At 42.5% G+C, this 27,047-nt stretch overlaps 2 protein-coding genes across 2 annotated transcripts in view; one reads left to right on the forward strand and one right to left on the reverse strand.

Moving 5' to 3' along the window:
• Positions 1-3,494: 3,494 nt before the first annotated feature.
• Positions 3,495-6,483, forward strand: LOC144462810 (uncharacterized). Its single transcript, XM_078167480.1, has 4 exons — positions 3,495-3,782; positions 4,070-4,205; positions 5,704-5,913; positions 6,077-6,483. The coding sequence occupies exons 1-4, from the start codon at positions 3,495-3,497 to the stop codon at positions 6,481-6,483; spliced, it is 1,041 nt and encodes a 346-aa protein (XP_078023606.1).
• A 7,515-nt stretch (positions 6,484-13,998) lies between these two features.
• LOC144462723 (uncharacterized) overlaps positions 13,999-27,047 on the reverse strand; it is a 47,876-nt gene continuing 34,827 nt past the window's right edge. Inside the window, exons 6-11 of the mRNA XM_078166890.1 lie at positions 26,726-26,942; positions 21,766-21,881; positions 21,375-21,486; positions 19,375-19,576; positions 18,658-18,993; positions 13,999-16,280 (exon numbers count right to left, since the gene is read on the reverse strand). Coding sequence (XP_078023016.1) covers positions 16,142-16,280; positions 18,658-18,993; positions 19,375-19,576; positions 21,375-21,486; positions 21,766-21,881; positions 26,726-26,942 — 1,122 coding nt within the window. The 3' untranslated portion in view covers positions 13,999-16,141. The remainder of the gene's footprint in view (positions 16,281-18,657; positions 18,994-19,374; positions 19,577-21,374; positions 21,487-21,765; positions 21,882-26,725; positions 26,943-27,047) is intronic.

Below are 27,047 nucleotides of genomic sequence, written 5' to 3' on the forward strand. Positions count from 1 at the left end.
TATTCAGACCAATCGAGGAAACGCTACTTTTCCGATTCTAATAAAACACTAATGATGTTAAACATTAACAAACTAGACTTCAGATCTGTGATCACTACTGATGAACCTGACAAAGAAGATTATATTGTTTTTAAACAGTACGTTTCCTTAAAAAATCAAGACGGTAGCTTTCCTTTCAGCTGTGCGTGCGCTCCCGCCAGGCGCATGCAATTCTCGACAGGCATGCAGATCTTGGCATAACACTGGCAAGTCACTCGGCGGGGGGGTGTGTCTCTATGTTAATAAAAACTGGTGTACTACGGTGGTTGTCAGGGAGACATTATGCACCAATGACATTGAACTATTGTCTGTATCACTGCGACCCCATTATTTACCCAGAGAATTCCCACAGTTATTCATCACTCTGGTTTATATTTACCCAAAGACTAACGCCGATGTAGCTACTCTACGCTATGCTAAAAACAGTGCAGCGGCTGCAGGGGATAGCACCGGATGCACCGCAATTTATATTGGGCGATTTTTTATCATTGTAAACCATCAAAGTCCTTGTGGAACTTCTACCAATATATCAGGTGTCCCGATCGACATGGAAAATGTCTGGACCTTTGTTTTGGTTCCATAAAGGGAGCATACAAATCTTTCAGAAGAGCCCCGCTGGGTATGTCGGACCACAGTGCGGTGTACTTAGTTCCGTCCTACAAATCTGTCCTGAAGAGAAACAAGCCGGAGAGACGTTTGGTTCCGGTTTGGTCGGAGGAATCAATTTACTGTCTCCAAGATTGCTTTCATGATACGGACTGGGATCTGTTTATAAATGTCTGTGAGGACCTGGACGAACTCACTGATGTTGTCTTCTCATATGTTTCCTTTTGTGAGAGCTCTGTAATACCACGGAAGGAAATTTCCTTTTATCCTAACAATAAGCCGTGGGTAACAAAAGGTGTCAAAAAAATAATTAATCAGAGAAATATTTGCTTCTTGCAGGGCGACACCACACATTATAGAGAGCTTCAAAGGCAGCTCAAAAAGGAGCTCAGTGTTGCCAGGTGCAAGTATAAAGACAAAGTTGAGAGCATGTTAAGTGCAGGCAGCTCACGCCCTGCTTGGGAGGGTGTAAAATCTATGATGGCGATGCAATACAAGAAGTGTAACATATCCCTTAATGGAAAGCCTGATCTGGTCCTCTTGAACGAACTTAAGTTTTTATAACCGTTTTAATGCCTGTGATTTTAATGATGAACTGTCAGTTTTTAAAAACACTGTCTCTTCACAGAACAGTGTTGTTGTTGACAGGAACACAGTCTGTAGACTTCTTCAGCGTGTCAAGGAGAGGAAAAGTCCAGGCCCGGATGGCATTGGAGGTCGGGTCCTCAAGAACTGTGCTGTCCAGGTGGCAGATATTTTTAGTTTAATTTTTTCAACGTCCCTCCAGCTTCACAAGGTCCCTTCACTCTGGAAGAATTCTATTATAGTTCCAGTACCCAAATCTGCATCTCCAAAATCACTAAATGACTTCAGACCTGTCGCGCTGAACTCCCTTGTTATGAAGTCATTTGAAAAAACTGTGAAGGAATCACTTCTGACCTGTGTCCAAAATAACTTGGATCCACTGCAGTTTGCCTACAGGTCAGGCAGAGGTGTTGAGGATGCAGTTGGCACCCTGTTGAACTTTGTTTTAACTCATCTTGAGGGAGCCAAGTCTTTCGCCCGTCTTTTATTTATTGATTTCTCGTCCGCTTTTAATTGCATTCAGCCACACATTTTAGCAGAGAGACTAAGGGACTTCCATAACATTGATCTTGGTCTTATAGCCTGGGTTATTGACTTTTTAACAGTGAGACCACAACGTGTGAGGGTTAATGGTGTTCTGTCAGACCCTCTTGTCTCCTCCACTGGATCATCCCAGGGCTGTGTTCTTTCACCTTTATTATGAATGCCAGAGTCAACATGTGGGGCGACACATGGTTAAATTTGCGGACGACTCTGTCATTGTGTCCCTGCTGAGCAGTGACAACCTGGAGCATGGACCTGTATTGAAGGAATTCTTGGACTGGTGCAGCTCTTCCTTCCTACATATCAATGTAGCAAAAACTAAAGAGATGTTGGTTGCCTTTCGAAAAAATCCCACAGTCATCTCCCAAGTTATGATTGAGAATGAAGCAGTGGAGCTGGTCAACAATTACAAGTACCCTGGGACTTATATAGATGACAAGCTGACCTTCGAGACTCAAGTTGATGCTGTGTGCAAAAAGGCCCACCAGCGCATGTATTTTTACAGGAAGCCACGTAATTTTTTTTTATTTTTATTTTTTATCTTTATGTGGATGTTTTACGCTTGTTTTATTGAATCCATCTTCACCTTCTTCTTCATTTGTTGGTACTGCTCCTTCTCCCTCAGAAACAAAAACAGACTGCAGGGTATTGTAAGAGTGTGCAGCAAAATTGCAGGTATTAACCTGAATAACCTCACTGCCCTTTACCAGCTCAGAACTTTAAGCAAAGCCCGTTCCATCCTTGGGGACCAGAGCCACCCCTTGGCTGGTGAATTCCTGCTGCTTCCGTCGGGTCGTAGGTACATCCTGCCAAAATGCAGGACTAACAGATTAAAACATTCCTTTGTCCCTGCTGCTATTGCTCTCCTGAATAAGTGACTGACCTGCTCTTCATTTTCTGTTGTCTCTTGTTATTTATTGTTGTCTGAGTGATTGTTGCTTGATTGTTTGTTGTTGTCTATTACTGCTGGCTATACAACAAATTGCCCCACGGGGATAATAAAGACTCCTTGAACCTTGAACACTGGGGGACAGCGTGAGCCGTCTGCACTCCCTTTTGGTGGAGCAGCACACGGCAGAGTGAATGAGGTGCTTCATCCACTACCTCAACACCTGCAGGAGGTTTGAGATTCCTGGGGTGCAGATGCCCCTTCCTGCTGACGTGCCGAAGATGGAGGCTGTACCCAGCTGCAGCTGGCTGCTCTCGACTTACGCAAGGGACACATTTATTCGCATAGAGGAGCTGAGAGCCAAGGTCACCTCCACCTTCAGCACCATTCTTAAAATGGACTCAACCAAGAAGGTGAGAACATTTGAGTCTGTGAACAGCAAGTTAATGTATCTGGTATCTGACACTGCTGCTTACAGAGCTGCACCTTTACTGATGGATGAAATATGCCTGTCCTCTGCAGATCACCAAAAAGCTGGCTGGAGCGGACGCTGGCACTGCAGGTGCTCAACTGTGTCCTCACAGCAGCTGAGGGCTTTGGGTTGAGGGACATGGCAGAAGGCCTGCAGGAGTGGTACCAGCAGGCAGGGCATGAGCCACCGCAGGTCCTCTATGTGGACAGGGACTGCTGCAGGAGGGACGGAGGAACCTGCGCCGCAGCAGCTCTGTTCCCTGCGTGGCCACAGCTGACTGTCAGGTTGGACATCTGGCATTTTATGCGCAGACTGGCGGCAGGTGTGTGCTCAGAGAGCCATCCCCTCTACCCTGACTTCATGCGGCGTCTCTCCTGCTGCATTTTCGAATGGGACCCTGAAGACCTGTCCCGCTTGAATTTGGCTAAGCAGGGAGAGCACTCTGGACGGAGGAATGTTATGACCATCGAGGAGATGTCTCGGCACTGCAGGCGCTGCACGCGTGGGGTGCAGGAGACCGAGCGTCTCCTTGATGAGACGGTGGAGGTGTTCATGGGTGCCACCGATGCCATGAACATCCCACTGCTGGACCGTGGCCGCATGGAAAACATCTGGAACACCCAGAGGCAACATGTCGACTGCATCCAGGTAGACTGAGAGAAAACAAATACACACAGTAACTGACCACAACCCTGTGAGTCATCCAACTAGCTTGTGTTAAGTTATTGATACGGACTGATGATTTATGAGTCACTCTGTATCAATAATCAACACAAGCTGGTTGGATTTGTGTACTTTAGTTGACTCACAGGATTAGGGTGAGAATGACAGATGGAACTAATATTTAACACACATTTTCTCAGTATTATAACCCTCAGACCAAACAGGAAATAACCATTATCACTGTACCGACCTTCCCCTCGCCACCATGTCAGGATCCTCCCAGTGTCCAGCTGTACACCAGGACCGGTCAGCTGACCAAAGGTGGGGTCGCTCTCCCGGTCTATCGCTGCGCCCGAGGGTCGACGTCGCTGGAGTCGTTCCACCTGCACCTCAACAGGTTCATCCCAGGTGAGTCACAACACACACAACATGCACACACTGGGTCTCATTCATGAAACAAGAGCAGAAGGAATTTGTGTGTAAACTGTTGGCAGACGGAAATTTACGTGCATGTCCGCATTCATCAATATTTTAGAAGCTCCGATCTTTTCGTAGCTACTAAGAAAATCTACTCCTGCTCCTGACCACTCGTAGTGCTTGTGTAAATTTAGTAAAGCACATAAATATTGCTTTTCACTATTGGAAATTACAATTTTAATTCGTATTGCGCTCTGTTATGTACACAATACACAGATGCCTTTGAAACACGTAATCTAAACATGACAAAATATTAAAAATATAACACATTTAGTTAAATTAGTTGGAAGTTAGCAGGTTTAAGATCCAGATTAGGTTCATGATTGTGAAATAGCTATGTAAATTGACTCAATAGATTATATGTTCTTTCTACATGTTGAATGATGATAATAAAAATATCCGTAAGGACAGCCGGATCACAGCCTCTTCGGCCTCGGTGCCTGGGTTCAGCAGGAGCAGCAGGTGGTGGAGCCACGAAGGAGCACGTGCCAGCTGAAAGAATTATTTGAGACAACACGGTTTGTTTGTTTTTTTGGTGGCTTTTTGATTATTTGAATGAATAAATCTGATTTGAAAATTTGAAAATGTTTAATTTACGTTGTATAAAACAGAGCTTTAGGCTATTAAGATTCAAATAATTTGAAGATGCATACAAACTGCTGTAGGCTATATGTTATCCGTATCATTTGTTAAAATAAATGTTAAATGGCTCTACATTCCGACAGCCATCACTGATTTAGAGTTTATCCATTACGCACAAAACATCTCTGGTTTCCCTTTCCCACTTCATTTAAAACCCCACAAATGAATCTTCTGTTTGTTTGGTGACCGCTGTATTTTTTGTGTGTGTGCTTATGCATTTCTTTGCCTCCAGTTTCGTATCAAACCATTTACACTTCACCTCTGACATGGTTCTTTGTACCACGGAGGCAACATTAACAGCATCTGTTAGCTCCCTTCAGGCCTTCGCTTTGCCTGTCCCTGTCACACCACTACTAACTGAAGAAAATAAAATGTTTTTTCTTAAGTCCACTTCACCCAAAATTATTTCGATCTCCGCTTCGGAAAAATTCTTTTTTCTTTCTCTGTCTTTCTTTCTTTGTGCCATGACTGACAGGTCGACTGGATGCACCTACACCTCCTTATATGGTGGTCATTGGCTATTCATGGGCGGGGATTTATGCTAATTGCTCATTACCGGGAGCGCGCTGTCACTTTACGATGGATTGGCATTCATGATCATACACACGTGTTTACGATCAAAACCGTGGCGTTCCTGAATCCGGAGTAGGTTTTTAGTAGTGTAGGCTTTTATGTGCAAATCTACACACAGATTTACTCACTTTTCATGAATGAGACCCACTGAGTGTTTGTCTTCTTTTTCTTTAAATTCTGACTTTTCTCTCTCTCTAATCTAATTGTGTTGCAGGAACTGCAGCCAGCGGTTGCTTCTTTCAGATGTACCTGTTGGAGGGCCTCTCAACTTGGAACGAAGATTGGGCCCAGGCGGCAGCAGGCGGAGCGATGACTGGGAAAAAGTGCTACAGTGGCCAGGAGCAGCACACTCTCAACCAGCTGAGTCAGCACTTCTTTGGGCTGACGCTGGTTGAGGGTTACACCAAGCCGCTGGAGTACACAGGTAATGTAAACAAGCAGGAAGGAAAAATGTTGATCAGAAAATGCTTCAGCCTCTTTTCATATCAGAGAGTGTAAAATGTTGTCCACTCCAACATTCGAAAAATTTTAACACAAGGGAAAAAATGCTAAGAAATATAAATTAATTTCATATTTTTCTTCTTCAGGGGAGCTGATTGGAATCAGCTACCTCTACAGCCAGACTGGGCGGACTCTGCAGGATTTCCCTGATGACCCAGAGGAGCCTGACGGCAGCGAGGAGCTCAATGTTGAGAAGGAGGAAGATCTGGTTCTGGAGGAGGTTGGTGATGAGGGATTCCATGAGTTCCTCTTGGATGTATTACATCCCTCACAGCAGCCACCTCAGCTCCCACCACAGCAGCAGCCTCAGCCTCCACCTCGCCTGACACTGCAGCAGCCTCAGCCTCCACCTCGCCTGACGCCGCAGCAGTCCCAGCGTCCACCACCTCGCCCGACACTGCAGCCAGTGTCACCACAACAACAGCCTCCACCTGTGCCCTCCTCCCAGCTGACCACTGCATCGTCATCCACGGTTTGTACTGCTCATCATTAGTGAGACTACACTCTCCCACTGGTCAGGTTGTTTTTTTGGCTGATCCTGAACTTACCAGCCGGCTGGTGGAGGCCATTTTCATGCGGCTGACTGTCCTCCATCCCAGCAGCAAGAGGATGATGGGGTGCCTGGTAAGCCGCTGGACACTGATTCTGAGGGACTACAACACCATAAGGAACGTGGTCACCACACACCCTGCCCTCAGAAACAGGACCACCCTCCAGCTGTTTGCCGTGAACCAGGCCACCCTCTCTCAGTGGTGAGACTCTCTTCTTTATTTAAACTTTATTTACAGTTGTGTCCCAGATGATCATCTCATTTGTCTTCAGCAGCTGCTCCTGACGCACCAACATCAAATATTTAATGTCACTGTTCAACACTAACAGCTCTGTGTTCACTCTGCAGGCACAAAAGGTAGACGGCTGCCCAAGAGAGGAGCACCCTTGCCTCTGCCCTCTTCTCCCTGCCGGCCCCTCTTGTGGCTGAGGGCACCCTACTGCCAGCAAGAGAGAGCCAGGAAGAGGAGACCCAGCCTGCCCTGGGCTCCTCAATTTATGAGGAAAGCCGCTGCTGGAGGGAGATGAGGAGGATGAGAAGCCCACTGCTGGCCTAACTGGGGCTTTTGCTGCACCTCTATTGCTACCACCTCTGCCCCTGCTGCCGCTATGTGGCCACCACCTCCGCAGCTTCGTCTTCATCTCTTCCAAAAACCACTGCCTAGAACAGGAAGAGGCTGCAGGAGGCACAGGCAGAGGCAGCAAAGCGAGGACAGACTCTAAGGGTCAGAGCCCCTTCCATCATTCGCTGCAGCCATTGTGGCCAGCGAAAGGTGAAGGAGACAGGCCACAAGCTGCTGACAAAAACCAGTGGGCGGAGGGTGAGTTGTTGTCCAGTGGCAGCAAAAAACAAAAGCCCAGAGGAGTGGGTGGCCTCCCGGGACTGAATAGTATTTGTACATACTTCATGTAAATAGTACCTGTGTGTGTGTGTGTGTTAATATATATTATATATATATTATACATATATATATCTATTATATGTTTCTGACCATTTGCACTATGCTGGCACACTTACTGGCCACACTACTGCACTTTCCTGCACTATGTATGCACCAACATATTTATCCTACCGCCTGTATATCTGAGCTACAGAGTGTTCACGTCATACCTCCAGCTGTTTTTTATGCAGCAGCTGCATCACAGCTGCTGCACTTTGTTCTCCTGTTCATACTGTATTTATCTTTGTATATCTCCCCCTCACTCTTAATGTGGACATCTGTACATCACTCTGCACTTTACTGATTTTTGCACTTGTGGTTTGAAGCCATAGTTCATGTTGTGTCAGAGCTGTGTGCAGCAGAGTCGTTTGTACTGTGATTGACTGTGATTTGCATGTGTAAAGAGATTCAGAGTTGAACTATCTGTGACTTTCACACTTTGAGCCTGTTTGTTCAACATGTTGCACTGCCACTCTGAACTCTGTTTGGAATTTGAAAATGTGTGTGTGTCACTGACTGACTACACACTGTGAAACTATATAGTGTCATGTCTTTAAATGTGATTGGTTGGTCACTAGGCCTCACGTCTCATTGGTTGACAGGTGAGGCTCAGAAGTGAAGAAATACTGTGGCAACATCTCAGCTGGCAGAACTGCTGACCGACGCACTAACAAGTAAGTTTGCTCTCCTCTTATTGTGACTTGACTGTGTTGCTGAACGCTTGGCTCTGTTTACATTAACTCTCTTTAAATTGTCTTTGTGCAGACATGACTGAAAAAAAAAGATTTGAGAGCGTTGAAAAAGGTGGAGCTTCTTAAATGGAAGGCTGACCCCCAGTCTTACAGCCCTCCACCCATGCTGAAATTCAGCAAACCCTTCTGGCCCCCTGTACACAGCACAGAGAAAATAGGAAAAAAGGTAAAACATTTCTTCTTGTAAATCTTCTACTGTCATAAAATCTTAATTTGTAATATCATGCATCTCACTTTCATAAAAAAAGTGCACACATATGAAGTATGGGTGTAGAGGTTCTTTAAACAATGATTTAGCTTACTAAGATGCTGACAGACACCAGAGAAGAAAAACTGTTGAAAATTATTCTGTTTTCCTGATTTGAACACACTGAATGAGAAGTTTTGCTCTCCTCTGATTTGCAAGCTGGGGCTTCTTGGTGAATTTGTTAAATATGTCAATAATGTCATACCATTTCTCTCTGATTTGTCCTCTTGCAGAGCTGGCTGAGCGGGCCAAGGCCAGGAAGCAATTTATAGCCCCTAATCTGCCAAAATAAAGGTTTATCAATCCCACCAGCACACACACTCACTCTCACAAGTACAATACTGTGGTTAAAAAACTATACAAAACGCATAGCATACATATGGAGATAATTTCCTCTGTATGTCCCATTTGCTGTTATTGAGACTTTGCACTTAAATGAATCTCTGTGTAGCTTCACCGTGGGACAACATCCTACGACACATACGTCCGGGGTGCAACATGGACATAAATGTCATTGAGCATTTTCTACACAATAAAAAGATTTATTGCCGCGCCACATCTGGGGTCACCCTCGACCAGTGGATGCGGCAGCATGTACCAAAGACCACCAGGTGGAGGTGGGGGATGGAAAAGGCAAACACCTTACCACCTGGTCAGGCAAGGTGAAAAGGCAGAGGAAGGAGAGGACCTGCATGCAATGTGGCCAGCGGTGGATTAGACAGACGGGCCACAGTTTTCACCGGCGAGGCCACTGACCCACAGAACAGGACTGTGGAGCAGTGGCTCACTGAGGTCAGGGGAGGGGTGACCTCAAAAGGAGTTCCACAGAAAAAGGATGAAAAAAATACTACTACTACTCTGCCAAGAAGGAGGAGGAGAAGAAGAAAAAGGCAAAGGAGGAGAAGCAGAGGAAGAGGGAGCAGAGGGAGGAGAAGAGGAAGAGGGAGCAGAGGGAGGAGAAGAAGAGGAAGAAGGGAAAAATAAAAACAAACATATGTCTTGGGGTTAATTTAAAATTTTTGTGTTAAAGTTTAACTTTTGGTGTAAATATATTTTGGATGTTAATTTAAAATGTTTGTGTGTTAAAGTTTAGGTTTTGGTGTTAATTTTGGTGTTTGTACTTAAAGTTTTGCATGTCATTGTTTTGTGTTAATGTTGCGTGAGTAATAAAAAGCATTTAAATCTCTTTAATCTCTTGAGTGCTCTGTGCAGAATTGCCAAGTGGGCTTTCACATACATGAAATTTGAGTGTTGTGGTACATCACATAAACATAGTACGAGAAAATGAAATTGCAAATAACAGCAAGTACTGCAAAAACCAATAGGTGTGAAGTTAGAATAGAATAGCTATAATATGAAAATGAAAAAAAATGATGTGGAAAAGAGACAATTTCAAGTTCTCACTGAGTGGGAATGAAAATGAGTAGAAAAACAGCTTATGAGACAAAATAAAACCCTCCTCCTGCATGTTAGTAGTAATTCTGGATATTGATAGGTTCCCTGAAGGCCTCACCAGTCCTCAATAGTAGTAGTAGTCCCAGGGTGCCTGAATGCATCAACCTGGTCCCACTTATGCTGAAAGTACCTGTAAAGGCGTAGTTTACACCACTGGGGGGTCCCCCAGAAGATCAGGCCCCAGCTTTCTCAAGGAGACCAATCTTCACTGTCGTTCCTATTTTAGTACAGATGTTGTGTATATTGTCAGTGCATAGGAGAAGACACGCTAACTGGAACCACCAATGGGAGTGTTTCACATTATTGCCCCAACTGGAACTGAGCAATCAGCAACAGAGTAGACCCATGGGCGGGACATCGTAACTGGAACTAGCTAGGATAAGTGGACACTTGTTGAGTTGATTCAAGTCTGGGATGATGGTGGATTTGTAGATAGTGTATTCAGATTACAGCTTCTCTTTAAGATTTTGTCACTTGTCTCATTTACAAAACAATTTTTATCTCACATAATATGAAGCAGCCTACTTCATTCATGGTTCTGATGATGTTGCTTGTAATTAAGAGCTGCCTCTTTCACATTAACGTACTCGTGGCTTGATAGGAAAACCCAGAGTTGACTGAACCGAGGCTTGTACTATGAAGCAGGATTTGGTGTTAGTGAGGTAACTTCGGGGTTAACTCTGGGTTTTCAGTACTACAAAGCTGGTTCTCTTTTTACCAGGATAAATCATTATGGTAACTTATGCTGAACAGCTAACTTGCTCTGGAGCAGGTTAACTTCGGGTCCATGTCATTGGTCCAACAGCCCATTGGTCCGACATCCCATTAGTCCGACAGTCCGCGGTGCTGAACAGCTCCCGGCGGGCGTATTTCTACCTTGATGGTACGCCGCGACCGGCTCTGGGTCAGCTGGGAAAGGCTTGAGGCGAAGCAGGCTCACAGCTTATGTGTTTGTCACTTTCTTTTTCATTTTAACCCACACCATGATCTTTTCCTGACCCTAACCAAGTGGTTTTTGTGCCTAAACCTAACCAGACCTTAACCACAGGGCATCATGATGATTTCGGAACGGACTTCGGAACAATGAGTTTAATATGGTCGGAACAATGGGATGTCGGACCAATGGGCTGTCGGACTAATGGGCAGTTCCCGTTAACTTCAGAGTATCAGATCACAGCCTGTTAACACCTGACATAAAATATTTTCTTAGTAGAATAATCCACACACTGTTAATTGGATCCAGTTATTATAAATGTAACATTTCGTTCAGATAGACCTCCTCAGTCATTAACTGCTTTTTCACTCTTTACTTCAGCAGCAGAAACCGTCTGGTGTTAAAAATGTTTTGTGACATATTTTGAGTAGTATTATCATCGTCCGACCAAACAGCAAATAATACTCTATACTAATGTCACATAGGCCCATAACTCTGTGTTAGTACCTGCACATTTTTTAAGTCTCCAATGATGGTGAATTTTTGGATGGTATTTACAATATCGCCAGATTTTCCATTTTAAGATAAAAGATTGTCAAATACATCCCACTCCACTGATATTTTATCTCTTAAACATCAGCTACCATTTGATCTCATATCATATGAAGCAGCCTAATTCGTTCATGGCTCTGATGATGACGCTCCCAATTTTTTTTTTTTTTTTTCTTTATTTAACCAGGTAAAGCTTACTGAAATATAGAATCTCTTTTTCAAAAGCGACCTGGCCAAGAGGCAGCAGAATTTTATAGTACAAACAGTAATACAAATAAATAACAATCGTACAATTGATAAAAAATAAAATCATCAGGGACAGATTAAAAGAATTAACAAGCCCGCCCCTTTTACATGAATGCGCTGGAGGCGGGATAGCAAAACCCAGAGTTGACTGAACCAGTTGATAACCAGCTTCGTAGTACCGGTTATCCAGGGCCCTATTTCAGAAAGCAGGCTCAACAAGCTCTGAGCCTGATCCCTGTCTCCGAATTGACTGAGTCTGAGCTGGGAAACTCTTGAGTTTTTGGTTCCAGAACAGCTGATCAGAATCAGCTCATTCAACTCTGAATATGTTCACCCAGAGGGAAGTGCGTTCAGGGTGAGCACCAAAAGACATCATCAGTGGAGTGCAGATGATATGATTTTCAGTGGCAGAAAGTGGAGTTAAAAGCAGAGTCACTTATTTCATGTGTCTTTTTGTTGCAATCATATAAAACTGTTTTGAGAGCATATTTCTTGAACTGCAATCAAAAATCAACGTACGATCATTTTGCTTTTAAATCAGTCTTCTTTGCTTGTGAGTTAAAAATTTTTGCTTGCAGATCAGTCCTCAACAGCTGTTCTATCAAAGACCTTAACCACCAGACCTTGCCACTTGTCATTACAACAGTTAATGTAACCTCAATGAAACGAGGTAACCTAACTATACATGGTGCGGTTCAGCATAGACATTACAACTACATTAGTAAGAGTACACTAATAATAAGATGTGAAGTGCTTTGTGACTTTAATCCTACTTGAAAGAATAAATGAAAAATATAAAGGATGAGTTGGCTGATAACTGCCAACTGAAGAAGCAGCCAAGCCACCACTTTAGGGAACTGAACGTTGCCCACAAGCATCGTTGTGCCTTTCATACTCAAATCGTGTGTGTGTGTGTGTGTGTGTGTGTGTGTGTGTGTGTGTGTGGGGGGGGGGGGGACTTTACCTGGCCTCACCTGCGAACAGCACCTTTTGCATATTCAGTGAAAGGAAGGATTACTCCTCCCACTGCCAAGTCTTCCCAAAACAACAGGATACATTTTTAGATGTAAATGTCCAAATCAATGAAGCAGATGAAACTGTAAATGCTTCACACATTCCTAAGACTTCACAGAAACACCTCAACTGACCTAAATAATTCATCACAATGGGTAAGGTCAGTTTTTACGCATTGTAGCACATTATAAAATCACCTTTTACAAAGTTTCATTTAGCCAACCTGTTTTTTAATTTTCTTTAAGTATAACTCAGAAATATATTTTCCCTGAAAGTCGTGACTGTGAGAATATTGCCTACATTTGTTCAAATTGTACAACATTAGAGAGTGTCAAAATAACCACAGTACCCTGAAACCCTCTCAGTCTGCAGAGAGTTAATGACGCACGCCTGGGGGCACTTGTTAGCCTGTTCCAATGTGTGTCCACAGCACCAAGGGAGGATCCTTGACTATGAGCAACACTCGGGAATTGTTTGGGAAAGGATTTTGATTTTGTTTGATAAGGAGAAAACAGAGGAGTGAGGTTGAAGCTGGGCAGCGAGCCACGGAGGTAGACCACGTTTGACTCTTTTATGGTGATACTTCGACTAACTGGAGGCAGTAGTGCTGGGGGTGGAGCTGCTTAACAAGCTAGAATGCACTGACAATTACCCATGCCTGAGTTTACATTGCCTTGCCAACTTCAGACACTTTGAGATGGCCTTGCTCACACTCTACCATGTGTGCACCAGAATCAACTGGAGCAAGATTATGAAGGACACGTTGAAAGAGTGTCGGAGTGACACTGCCCAATCATTAGAAGAAAATGTTGCCATTGTATGTTTCTGCAAACCACAGACACATTTCTGTGTTTCATATGTATCATATCAAAATTTCTAAAGTGCCTAAAGTATATGAGCTGACTTTGTCATCGGGAGGTGGAATCCCCTGCTTTGTCACCTAGGGCAGGATGCCTGCCAAGCTGCAAACTACTGTTAGAGACTAACAACAAAACCAGTTCTGATATTCATTGCTGTTTCCTGCAGCTTTTCAGCCTCCAGTAATGAGTGTTTTTTATCGACCCATCATTGATTTTCCACTGGGGATAGTGCAACAAAAGGCGGATGTTTGCTATAGAGACATCGCTCCGTTTCCTGATGGGACTTTGAGATCAAATTGGGCAGTATTTGGCCCGTGGGCTAAATTGAGTTTGACACCCCTGTGCTGGATAACAACTGGCAAATGTAACATGCCTGTGGTTTGCAGAGAGGCACAATGCCAACATTTTTTCCTGGTGATTGGGTTGCTAAAGCAAGAACCAAACAGGAGATCCAAACACTGTATTAAAAGCTCCCAGAAGTTGTAATTGTGCAACATTTCAAACTAATAAAGACATTTTTGTCAGGCATTTTCAAATCAGCATTACACAGTACAACAAGCACTATTTAGACACAAACACATTAATCTCTCAGGTGATTGTGATCTGCTTGATTGAGAGTCAATCCACTCTCAGGCTGAGACAATCAGATCTGGCCAATCAGAACAGATCTGAATGGCGCTCTCTGACACTCCCACATAAGGGGACAGAACATGTCTCCATGAAAAGGAACAAGAGACAAGAAAAGCAATGCTGTACAAGGATATACTGGATACAATGCATTCACATCAAAAATATATCAAAAATCATCATTAATAAAAACCACTAATCATAAAAAAAAATCCTATATAGAAAAACACAAGGAAAAAGTAGAAAAAAATAGAAAGAAAAATAGGAAACAATAATAGGAAACAGCAAGTTCATTTTGGCCAGAATTTGTGTTGGGAAAGAAAAGAAAAGAATTCCTACTATCCTACTAAGAAAAATGTTTTGTCTTTCTCCAAGATATATCCAATCACAAAAAAAGATTTAAGATCAAACTCTAAGTTTAAACCTTCAGCTGAAAGGGCGTTAAGGGTGAAGATGTAGAATGCCTCTCTTTGTAAAAGCATGTTGTTGATGTCACCCCCTCTTCTGGGTGTTTTCACATGTTTGATGGCAGTGTATGTCAGTCAGTACATTTACATGACATTAGAGAAAATTGATTTATTGTGTTAATCTGATTAAAACTGGATGAGTGAGGGTAAAATGGAGCGTGAGATAGATCGGCGGTTTGACGCGGCATCTGCATGATGCAGGCGCTATGCTCGACTGTCGTGGTGAAGAGAGAGCTGGGCCGGAAGGCAAAGTTTTTAATTTACTGGTCCATCTACATCCCAACACTAACCTATTGTCATGAGCTCTGGGTAATGATTGAAAGAATGAGGTTGTGGATACAAGCGGTCAAAATGAGTTTCCTCGGAAGGGTGGCTGGGCTCAGCCTTAGAGATAGGGTAGGGAGCTCGGACATCTGGAGGGAGCTCAGAGTAGAGCCGCTGCTCCTTCGTATCAAAAGGGGTCAGTTGAGGTGGTTTGGGCTTCTGATTAAGATGCCTCCTGAACGCCTCCCGTTAGAGGCCCCCGGGCAGACCAAGAACATGTTGGAGAGATTACATTTCTCGTGTGGCCTGGGAATGCCTCGGGATCCTCCACGAGGGGCTGGAAAGTGTTGCTGAGGAGAGGGACGTCTGGAAAACTTTGCTCAGCTTTGCTGCCCCTGCAACCAGGCTTCGGATAAGCGGTTGAAAATGGATGGATGGAATATTGTATGCTTGTCTATCAGTTTTCTTTAAGGATTTGTTGCCAATTTGTCTTAATCTCTGATGATCAGAATGTCCAGAAAATTAATTTGTGAGGAATCATCAGTCAATTGGCTGTAAATTTCAAATGATGACTGCTTGCATTTGGTTGCTAAATAAATACAGTATTTTCTACTAACCAAACTGTTTGTTTCACATGAAAGATTACTAAAATAATTAATTTAGAACTACAGGTGTTGACTTCCAGCTTTCATTTGTTTGTTGTTGTGTCATGTCATCAGTAACTTGTTAACATTTTATCGAAGTTTACAGCTGCTTTAACAGTCCGGTAGTCTAAATTTGTAGCCAACTATTATTGGATTAAGTGTCATAAAATTTAGTTCAGACATTTATGATCTCCTCAGGATAAACAGTGTCAGCCTCACAGAGCCACCAACATGGCTGTGTACTCTGTGTATTTGTGTCTTTGAATACATTTGCATGATGCATGATGTATTTTTGAGGGTGTAGTGCACTAGATTTTCTCACTAAACATGTTACCAAGTTCAGCTGACTAAAAAAGCAATATGTTGTCAACCACAATGTGGTTTTGAATAAGGATCTGAAACCCAACTTGCCAACTTTGAGTTTGAAGTAGGCTGATTAAAATGTACAGTACTATGTATCCCTCTGAGATGATTCTAAACTGCTGAGTCAAAAAGACAAAGCTTTCTTCAAGTCCTTCAAGAGACAGATAAGTCTCTCTCTCTCTTTCTCTTTTACACACTCACACACACACACACACACACACACACACAGACAGAGGCTACTGTATGCTCCCCTCTGGTAGAAGTCCACTCTCTCTGAACACAGCATTGACGTTTGGTATGAGTTTGGTGCTGTAGCTCAGCAGTCGGCCATCATAAATCAGCTCGTCTTCTGTCAGCTCAGTTTGTCTTGAAGCTCTGCACAGACAGAGAGCAGAGAAATTAGGGTTACACGCTAAACATAAGCACCATAGAATCAGATTTAGTTGCTGGCCTATATTTTTAGATGGGCTAACTAATGGTGTGCAGCTCTCTGAGGAAATTTTGAGGGTGCAACTGTGATGTTAGTTAGATTTTGTAGAATTGAGTGGTGCAGGGATGTTTGTACGCCGACACATTAGCTGGTGTCACCCTGGTTCCCTCATCAGAGAGTTTATGGGATTTTCCCATTGGATTTTGGATTATTGCAGAAAATAAGCTCTGGGGCAAACAAACGTTTCTCAGTGGGTAATTTACTAGTGATTTTTACGTCATAAAAAGAAACATGAAAGTCTCTTAAACCTGTGTTAACCACAGACCTTATTTCAGTCATCTAACTAAAAACCCATTCAAAAAACCCACTGACTTACAGATAAGGGAACCAGGAGTGCTAAAACGCTAACCCATTTACAGGTTTTAGGACTAATTCATGGGGCACTAATAAAGTCAGACTTCCTTTCCCACTCCAGCCTTTCTTACAGTTGTGTTAATCCCATTCGCACGGCTTTGAACTAAACGTCTCAAATTGTCAGACCTTAATGAGTTCAACAAAATACACAGAAAAACCTCAGATTCCATGTCTTATCCTATTATTATCATGGTCCTCAATTAAATGCATCAGCGGCAATGAGGCACAGCTTAAAAACACTTAAAAAATGAAACTGCGACTAGACTGCTAGGTCTGTTTGATAAATCCATTTAAGGAGAAAGCCTTATTATTTGAAAACACATTGATATAAATATGCTTTCATGACATGATATGTTTGTGACCTGAACTTCCTTTTATTTGTAAGTCAGCTCTGAAAACCTATTCATATCAGCCCAGTCACTGCCAGTCGCTGCAAACCACCAATGTTACATTTGCATCTTTCATTAGTACCACACCATTCTCGGAACCCATCAGCTGTATTTGGCGTCTGACTTCCGGCAGACGGCGATACAGCCTCTGGGGGCAGACCCCCGATTTTTTTGCATTCCGGTTTGATTTGGGTGGAGGAGGAGAATTTCCGTTTCCGACTTCTGTTTCCTCCCACACTCATTGTTTACAGTCCGACTAGAAACTGGAGACGCGACAATGGAGTTGGAGTTGAGAGAGGATATTTACAACCGTATCCTATCACAAGTAGCTAGTTTTCATTCTGTGAACAGTTTAAAGCCACTGCAGCGGCTGTGTTTAAAATATTTGCCTGAGAAACGGGACGTTTTAGCTTGCTTGCCGACAGGTTTTGGCAAAAGTCTGATTTACCAAGTGTGGCCAACAGCTTGCTCTCTTTTGGCAAGACAAGATGCTCGTTGGCCTGAGGATGCCATCATGCTGGTTGTCAGTCCGCTTGTTTCCATTATGGAAGAGCAGGTGAAGCACCTCAACAATATAGGCATACCGGCAGCGTATGCCTCCAAAAGCAGAAACACAGACGAAGACATAGCGAAGGGTCAGGTGTCTATTGTTTTCGGTTCCCCCGAGACCTTCGTGGGTTCTGACAAGTGGAGGAAAGTGTTGCAGAGTGACATTTTCCGAAAACGTCTGGTGGGGATGGCTGTGGATGAGGTCCATACTGTTGTTCAGTGGTAAGTCTCATTGTCATGATATCTTACGTCTATTTACTTTCCTTAAAAGCAGTAGTGGAAAGAAACTAATTATAGTTACTGAAATAATGTCAGTGAAGTGAAGTATAGCCTCTTAAGTCTTTATATTTTATGCAACTATATAGCCTACTATACTAGTCCACTAACGAAACATTTCAGAGTGAAATGTTGCACATACTGCGCTATTATATTAATAGGACAGCTTTTGTTACTTTTCAGAAGACCATTTTGCTAATTAATTATGCAAATTAATTATTCGAACAAGCAGTCAGATGTCTATAAGTTAATAGTTCTGTCAAAAAGTGATTATCCATCTGAACTTGTCACGTGTGTCAAGTGCTCAAATTATCTTATTAACTATAACTGTAGTATGCAAAGGCATTCTCTTAAGCTTTCTTGATTTTTGTTTAACTTATTAGATTCTGTCTAATACTGGCTTCTTTACCTTAATGTTGTATAAGTTTGTTGTATACGTTTTAAACTGTTTATTTATAAATTGTTTTAAGCATTTTAAAACAATTTAAGAATTTTACCATTTTTATTTTTCTAAGGCAATTTGTAACTTTGTTTTGAAAAGCACTATATGAATAAAGTTTATTATTATTTTTATTGTTATTGTCATTATAAGATTGTTTGAATTATTGTTTTTCTTGCAGCTACATAAACCAATGAAAAACAGTGAAATCACATATATATCATTTGATTATGAAGAACACAACCATCAGTCTACCTGGTGTGGTACATCCGTGCTATGTTCCTGTCAACCCAGGAGCAGTCTATCAGTGAGCTCAGCAGTCCGTGGACACTTGTGGAGAACACAGCTCTGGGGTTGACAATGATCTTGAAGTTGGTGTAATGTGTCTCTGTAATGATGGGTTCTTGGTACAAGTGAGCCAGGATGTTTACCCCGGACACATTCTCCCAGCCGGGACAGCAACTCGGCGGGGGCAGAGTTTGAGAGGTGGGTGGAGGCAGTGAAACGGTGTTGGGGAACACGTTATTCTCAAACATGTAACACTTGTCCTCGCCATATTTCATTTCCAGCAGTGGCACCAGCTCCAACCAACTGATGATTAAAAATACACATTGAAAAAAAAACAACAATCACACCCATTTACATTTCAAAGCAGTATGTAAACAATTCATAAAGGCTTTATAACAAACAAGAGCACACTCTAATGAGGTTGAAAGCACATATGAATATACTGTTGCATTTGTAAACATTTATTATTCCTATGAAGCATCAATAACTACTGTGTTGACTTAAATAATTCGAAGGTAATTACAATCACATAAAGATATTCTGTATTTCTAGTAGTAGTAAAATCTATAAACCATTTTGATATCACATATTTGATTCCAGGCATCATCTCCTGTGGCTAAAGCTCAATTTATCAATAGACATTTGTCTCATTTTAAGTGTCCATCTTCTAAAATAAAGTGCTACCTGTTGACTGATTGAGGCAGTATGAGCTCATCCATATCTTGCAGGGCCACGTATCTGGATTGGTACATGTATCTGTAAAGACAGTCGTTGAGAGCAGGAATCTGGCCTAAGTAGTGGAGGTCACCTGGACCGTGTTCGGGGAGCCAGCCTCGAGATACATTCACAAATTTGGACAGAGACCAAGGAATCACCTCTACAAAACCTGTAGAGAAGACATTGGTAGACACAGGTTAGCAGCTGCAAGGTTTTAGTTCAGCATTTTAGTTACATTCTGGGAAATGACTTTGTATGTATGTTATAATCCGTACAGTTTCCATTGTTAGTGGCAGAGTCTGCCATACCTGTGCTGGAATCAAATTACCTGCCTACATATGATGGATTCCAAGGGAATGATGTTGCATGTAATTAGTGATACTGTTTGTACATTTTAACTCAGAGCTGAATTTAATTCCTAATGCTAACTCTTCCAGCCCAGTCGCCAGAAGAAAATGTTGGCATTGTACATTTATGCAAACCACAGGCACCTTACATTTGTATGGTTCATCTGTGTCTTGTCAGTGTCTCTAAAGTGATTAAGTACCTTGCTGACTGACCTTGCCTTCTGGAGATGGACGGGATGGTGGATGACGTAAAACCTACGTTAGGCAACTGCCAAGCTGCAGACCACTGTTCAAGATCAACAAAAATCTTTTTTTATTGTTATTTTTTAACCAAAACATTGTCGACTTGTTTCACTATCTGGATTGAAGAACTGCAAGATTCAATCATTTTATCCCCATTAGCACTAAACTGAAGTTAACAGCTTTCCCGCACTTGGCCACACTCGGCTGCCCAAAGTATTTAGTGTGCCTGCTCTTTGAGCCACACAGTGAGGAAGTAGTTTCATACGCAGCTGGTGAACCATTTTGGCCAACTTGCAAAGGAATGAACGATGCCCTGCATTCACCATTGTATCCAGGTATCGTAATACATCAATGTGTTACACAGGCTTTGAATGTCTGAATGAGTGTTATCAGTGGTTATCAGGCTCATGGATATGGGCTAGATGGGGCCTGCTACATCTAATAGCAGGTTCAAAATGCTGTTATCAGCTCATTAAATGACCATGTTTATTATTACGCAGTGACCTCCAGTTGGCGGGAGCAAAGAGGGAAGACAGGTGACGCAGAATAAAGACCAAGAAAAGTCCATGTTTGAATGATGGCTTCATGGTGGATAGGTCAGAAAAACACAAGTTTTTCACTAAGGCAAATCATGTCATCAGCTCAATCAGCTCATGTCTCATGTGAAACAGAAAAGTTAACACTGACATATTGTACCTGATATACATTAGTTTGTCATATCATGTTATGTTACAAAACACAACAAACGTACTTATTTTAACCCAAACTATGATCTTTTTCCTAAACCTAACCCTGCAGGAATTGGCACCTAAACCTAATGAAAGTAAAACCTAACAAATGCGTCCCCCATGACAACTGATAACAGTATATATGGCAGGCCCCTTCTAACCCATATCTATGAGGCTGATAACCACTGACAAAGGCCATTCAATCCAGTGATAACATTTAAAATGGGTTCAGCAGGCAGCTCTGATAAATCCACTGTGTACACACATAAATCCGGTTTAAAGTCAGGAGATTTCTTGATAGGGTTGTGCTGTCAGGGCTTTCATAGTCTTCCAAGTCGTGTTAATATTGGGATCAGTGTCTTTAGACTGGAAAACAACCGATTTCCGTTGTTTAAAAAAAAAAAAAAAAAAAGTTTGTCCAGATAAGAGTTCGAAGGAATGTCCTGACTTCATGGACCTGGCAAGCAGGGCATTTAACAGCTTTTTAATCCTCCTCCTGGGGAGCTGAAGGAAGGAAGTCAATGCAGGAAAAATAAAAAATGGGCGTCTGGCTGCTCTGTTCACACAATAGTGCTGAAAGGGAAAACAGTGGACAAGATAACCCCTGCTGTGGCTGCTTGTGCTGTAAAGAGAGAGACACATACTTCACCTTTGTATATGTAGTAGTCCAGTATGCGCTGCGTTTCAGGGCTGTTGCTGGTCTTATAGATGACAACTCTGTTAACCCCTAGTAACTGCAGCATTTCCAAACTCTGGACCAGCTACAATAAAACACAAGCATTCGTTGATACTCCAGTAACATGCAGGCACTAAAACTCTAACCAGACTCAGTTTCTCCATTATCAGAGGAAAATAGTAAGAAGCATTAAGGAAACATTCTCTTGACTGTCATGTGTCTTTAACTGTACCATTTTGTTACTCTGCATGTCATGTCTACCTGTCTTGGTCCTCAGTAAAATATTTCCCTAATTTCTGATTTGGTGCTTAATAAACTAAGAAAAATTCTAAATAACTGTAAAATCAGTGTAACATAAAGTTACCTGTAGCACGTTTGTAAAATCAAACATGGTGGAGAGGCAGACGACGAAGTTGTAAGGAAAGGAGTCACTCTGCACCTTCTGGTTCTTCACCTCCAAAAACTCTTGTATCTGTGTATCTAAGAGTCCACAGAAAAGAACCACAGATACATTTTTACAATCACATTTATGCTTAAAGTACACTACATTTAAATAGGAAGAGTTAGAAAAACACCCGAATGAAGCCCTTTGCACACTAAGGGCCAAATTCACAAAGAATGAACTGCGGCTGCTGATAGCACCTTGAATTGCACTTCACTTGCACCCGCAGTTTGCTCCGTCTTAACGTCCTATTCACAAAGGATATTGCGCTAATGATATACCAGCGTAAACACGCCCACAAAGTTTGGCAGCTGAGTGCAGTTTGCCCCTGATTTGCCCCTGATTGCAATTAGCCACATGGCAAAGTATGAATGCTGGCTTTGCGGCAAGAACACCGTGGCAGAACAATGGCAGACTTTGTTTGGCAAAGTACTGAATACTGTATACCCTCATGTAGTCATGTCTGCTGGTGAGTCAGTCTAACAGTGTCGGATGGGTTGAGGCTGTGGATTTGACCAAGTCTGACCACTTTATCACTATTCCCTCTCACTTGTAGCTGTTTTTTCGTTATCTTTTGAATTTAATATGAATTATGGAACCGTTTTTGTTCACGTTTGTTTCCCCCGTTTCGTAAAATAAATTATTGAAAGTTGCTTTTGAAGTGCGTGACAGAAGTGCGTTTTGAGAACGATCGCAGACTGTCACCTGTTCAACGCAGCAATATCTTCGGATGCCATTAAAGTAATAATGATTATAATAATAATGTCAAAATATTATTTACAGACTGATTTAACAGATGATCACTGCTGCCACGATCACTGGAAAGTCTGGGCGAGAGGCTTCCACAGAGGAGCGCCCAGTTTGCACCAGCTTTCTAAAGACGTTATTTACTTCACTCAAACTGCGTGCGGCTATTAGCGCTGGTGTTAGTGAATTAGACGCTGTTTATCAATGACGCTCATTTGCATAGAAAGGGGCAATTTTTGCACCAAATATATGCATATTACTTCATTTAAATACGTGCAAATAACACCGGAGCACCGAGACACAATCTGCTTGGCAGTGCAGTTAGTGGAGCATTTCACCCTCTACGTGTGCTTTGTGAATTAGACGGTATCTGTTTGCTCCATTTTTACCAGTTTAGCGGCCGCAAAAGCCACGCAATCCTTTTGTGAATTCAGCCCTTAGTCCGTTTTCTCGTACGAAATTATCGTAGTACGACCTCATGTAGTGTCAGTCATGTTTGCACACTGACTCTGAAACTTTCACCAGTCAAGACAGAGGGATGAGTCACACAGTGTCATTTCTTAATGCAGATAGCCAACTTTCAACAGGTCAGATAGTAATATTCAGGTGGATGATGATGATGATTGCACAGAGACAGAGAGAGCAAAAGTGTGGAGACAGAGAGGGAGGACAGCTCAGCTACGGTGACAAATACAAGACACGGAGAGAGTGGTTTCAGCCAGATAGGTAACTCCAGTGGACAGAAGCAAGGGAGGAAATGTGTCTTTTCATTTTGTTTTGTATTGCACATTTTCACAACAAATAGAACAATTAAATGCACTGGACTCAGTGTGCTAGGTTTCTGTGTATAACTTTTTTTGTGGACACTGTAGTAAAAAAACGCATCCAAAAAAGATGTGTGACTCCATGTGCAAAGGCGTTAAGTGATTACTAAAGTACCGAATGTCTGTTGATATCTGTGGAAAAAAAATACGTTCATATAATGTATTCAATTACTTGTTGACCAGTAACATTGGGTGACTGTGTACTTAGTTTAACATATCAGCATGTTGATGTTTGTTAATTAGCAATAAAATCAGCTGTTGCTGATAGGAATTTCATGTCATGATGTTTTGGGGATAGGCTATCCACTCATAAACCCAAGTATTGGACAAATTACATTTCTGACCTCATGACAGTGCTGAAAAGGTAGAGGATAAAGCTAGTGTAAAATAATGCATCCAATAGTAATAGAAATTTCCTTCAAAAGCACAAATGTGAACCTCATGGTGGGAGTTGAAGAAAAGTCAGAGATCACTGAGGTCTTTTAGGATCCTGACACACCAACCCAACTGTCAGCTGTTGGCCAATGTTGTGCTGTCAGTTAGCGCCTATCACCCTAGTTTTTGCTGCGTGTTCTACACCATTGGCTGTAGTCAGCCGTTGTCGGCTGTTTTTCGGCAGATTCAGCACGTTGAATCAGCGTTGGAGACTGCAGAATGATGAATACAAACTACCCTTGCCTGTTAGGATGGAGAGTTATTTCCTCTCACACAGGTGCAGAATATACGTGCTAGTTAGCCATTGACTGTAGTCTTTGCGATGTGTTCAAGCACAACTTCTTGGCTGAGACACAGGCGATGCAACAGTCTGCCTTCGTCGGCACTAGTTCTTAGATTTTGGTTTGGTATGTCTAGTAGGGATGTGCAGAGACATCATTATCTGTATCTGTATTTGTATCTGTTCAACCAGCAAAATTATCTGTATCTGTATTTGTATTCAGATAAAAAACCCAAGTGGGCGTGGCTTATACCGTAAGTTGTATTACATTGTATTTTCTAACTTAATATTCTTGGCAATGCAATTCCTTAGCATTCAAAGCATCAAATTGATTTAATATTGGCATATAATAATTCTGAAATATACTTCCATATCCTCATACTTCACTATTCAATAATAATACTAATAATAATAATAATCTGTTTTGCATTTGGAATAGTTTATGTAAGACATAGTAAGAACAACACTGAGCAGATGATTTGAACTAGGAAAATGAAGATTTAATGAACACACTCTTTTAAACATTTTGTCACTGAGCTTTTTGTTAGGCAATAGGCTTAGGCCAGTCTCTAATATGGATCAATGAATGATCAGTTTGGACTGGGGGGAAAAACAGCTTTACAAATCAAATCCACCAGTCACTTTGAAAAGCTCAAGGAAAAATATTTGTGGCTACAGGGGGGATCAAAATAAAATAAATAAATAAAATAAAATTCAACCAGCCACCCTCCTCCTCTGATAAGTTAAGAACAGTCCCTTATCAGTGCATAAACCAGACACATCATGCAGCCCGGTTGGTATATTTTAGTACATTCCCTAATAGACCCACAGTGGGCTGGGTGCTAACAGTCACTGTGGAGCATGACACCAACGAAGAGGAAATTATTGGACCTGGAGCCAGGCTTCTCAGTCGCCGGTAAATCCTTATCTTGCAGTGGCCATAGTACTCCGCTGTATTCCGGTCTGTGACCCCCGTTCAACCCACAACCGGTAGGATTCGCCTTTCGTTTCTGCTGCTGGTTGAAATCTGTACTCACACAGTGTGCTCCTGAATGATTTCTTTTGCTCGCACAAAACAATTTTTAGTAGCAAATGCAAGTAAAATGCTCGCACCGTAACGGTCGCTGTGGATAGAGACAGAGCGCAACGTGCCATGATCTGAAAGCCACGCCCCCAAAGGGGAAACGAGGCCCACTTTCCCCTTTTTCGCTCGTCCGCTGTCATTCTGCCTCCGCAGCCGCGCCTTCGAGTCTCTACGACTGTATTGCTAGCTAGCTAGCTAAAATTATTAGCTATAGCTAGCTAATAATTAGCTAATAATAAGATGGCAAAGGATTATTTTAGCACGCTATGCCTACCAGAGAGGCAACGGTATATTAATAAGCTTAATATTGTCTGTCTACCTCAGTGTCCCTTCTCCTTACCTTGCTCGTCTTGGAGAAAACATGATGTGGAGATTCTTTTTTAAGAAGATGAGCATTTCGGCATGCTCAGCCGTCAGCCTGCTCCTGCTACCGGCACATGTTGTTGTTTTGAGACATGCCTCTACATGCTGGTAGATTGAGAGAAGTGCTAGAGCATACAGCTGGAATGGACTGCTTGAATCGCGGAGCGCTGGGCACAATTATAACAGAAGTTGCATTCATACTGTCAATGCTTTCGCTTAACATACATAAATACAGTTAACCTGTTACTCTAAAAAATACATTTGGTGGGTGTGACAAAGTGTTTGCTGCACACATAGGCATAGTGTCAGGATCCCACAATTTCTTCCCTGTTGAAGCCTCACGTTTTATTGCCTGTATCCACTTTTGTCTTCTACAAGGTTCCGTTTTTCTGCTCGGCAGCTAATAAAAGCTAAGCACTGGGTTTTTAGCCTTATTGGCCGTGGACTTAGGGAAAACTCAACAGGCTGGAAACGGAGGGGGAAAGTGTGAGGGGAAAGCGGGCCTCGTTTCCTCTTTGGGGGCTTGGCTTTCAGATTATGACGTGTTGCGCTCTGTCTCTATAACAGCAATGGATAATAACGTTTGCTGGTGGAACGCGCTTTCAACTCCATACCAGAGAAGGACCAGCTAACATTAGGCCTACACAGGATTAAGGAACTTGCTGCTTTGATGACCATTCAGCTTTAGGCTATCTGGCAGACAACGGGTGAGTGAAAATGTGTCTCCGTCTCACTGTAAGCAGGCATAGCCAGTGTTTGATTTGTTTTATTAACGTGGTGTTTCTCAACCACATGACCCCCCCCAAAAAAGTGCATGACGCACGTTTTTTCCCATCTGAATAATAACTGGTATATTTGTATAGAAAAAATATCTGTTTCAAAGGCATTATTCGTGCCTGTACGAATAACGTATTCGTATTCGGGCACACCCCTAATGTCTAGGCCTTTAGACATGTCATCTGGGCACCATTAAAAAATGGTCAATCCATCTGGTAGAAGTTGAGATGTTTTAAAAATTAAGTGAAAACTTTGACTTGCTGATGGTGGTGCTAGAGGAAAAGGTCAACAGGAGCGACAGACTGACATTGCCACAGCAAGAAGCCCTGCTGCTAACATGCTAAAAACCTCATGAACAGAACCCTTCAGTACCGTTTGAGTCAGATGCAGCAGAGATCACAGTGACATGAGATGCGGTCTCACAGCCCAAGGGGAGAGGACACATGATGTCTGCTGTCCCGTATGCAAAGCCAAAGTGATCACTGTGGGTGGTGCTGACACCTTCAGAGATGCGCAGTTGCTCCTGGCAACGGAGGAGGCAGCGATAGGCAACTGTCTCGCTCCTCAGGACCACTGCAATAATACGAACCTGCCACCAGAAGAAAAGAATAAGGATGGTATTGCCATGTTATGGGGAGCATGTAAATTTTTTTATCCTGGTATTTGTAAATGTTTTCTATCACACCTTCAGCAC

The sequence above is a fragment of the Epinephelus lanceolatus genome, chromosome 4 (genome assembly GCF_041903045.1).
Source record: "Epinephelus lanceolatus isolate andai-2023 chromosome 4, ASM4190304v1, whole genome shotgun sequence".
Taxonomy (NCBI): Eukaryota; Metazoa; Chordata; class Actinopteri; order Perciformes; family Serranidae; genus Epinephelus; species Epinephelus lanceolatus.

What these genes read in the sequence shown, in the direction of transcription:
- LOC144462810 (XM_078167480.1), top strand. Translation starts at nt 3,495, where the DNA reads ATGCGGCGTCTCTCCTGCTGCATTTTCGAATGGGACCCTGAAGACCTG. An exon ending in AACATGTCGACTGCATCCAG is followed by an intron (nt 3,783 to 4,069) that starts GTAGACTGAGAG and finishes CCACCATGTCAG; the next exon opens with GATCCTCCCAGTGTCCAGCT. An exon ending in CCTCAACAGGTTCATCCCAG is followed by an intron (nt 4,206 to 5,703) that starts GTGAGTCACAAC and finishes ATTGTGTTGCAG; the next exon opens with GAACTGCAGCCAGCGGTTGC.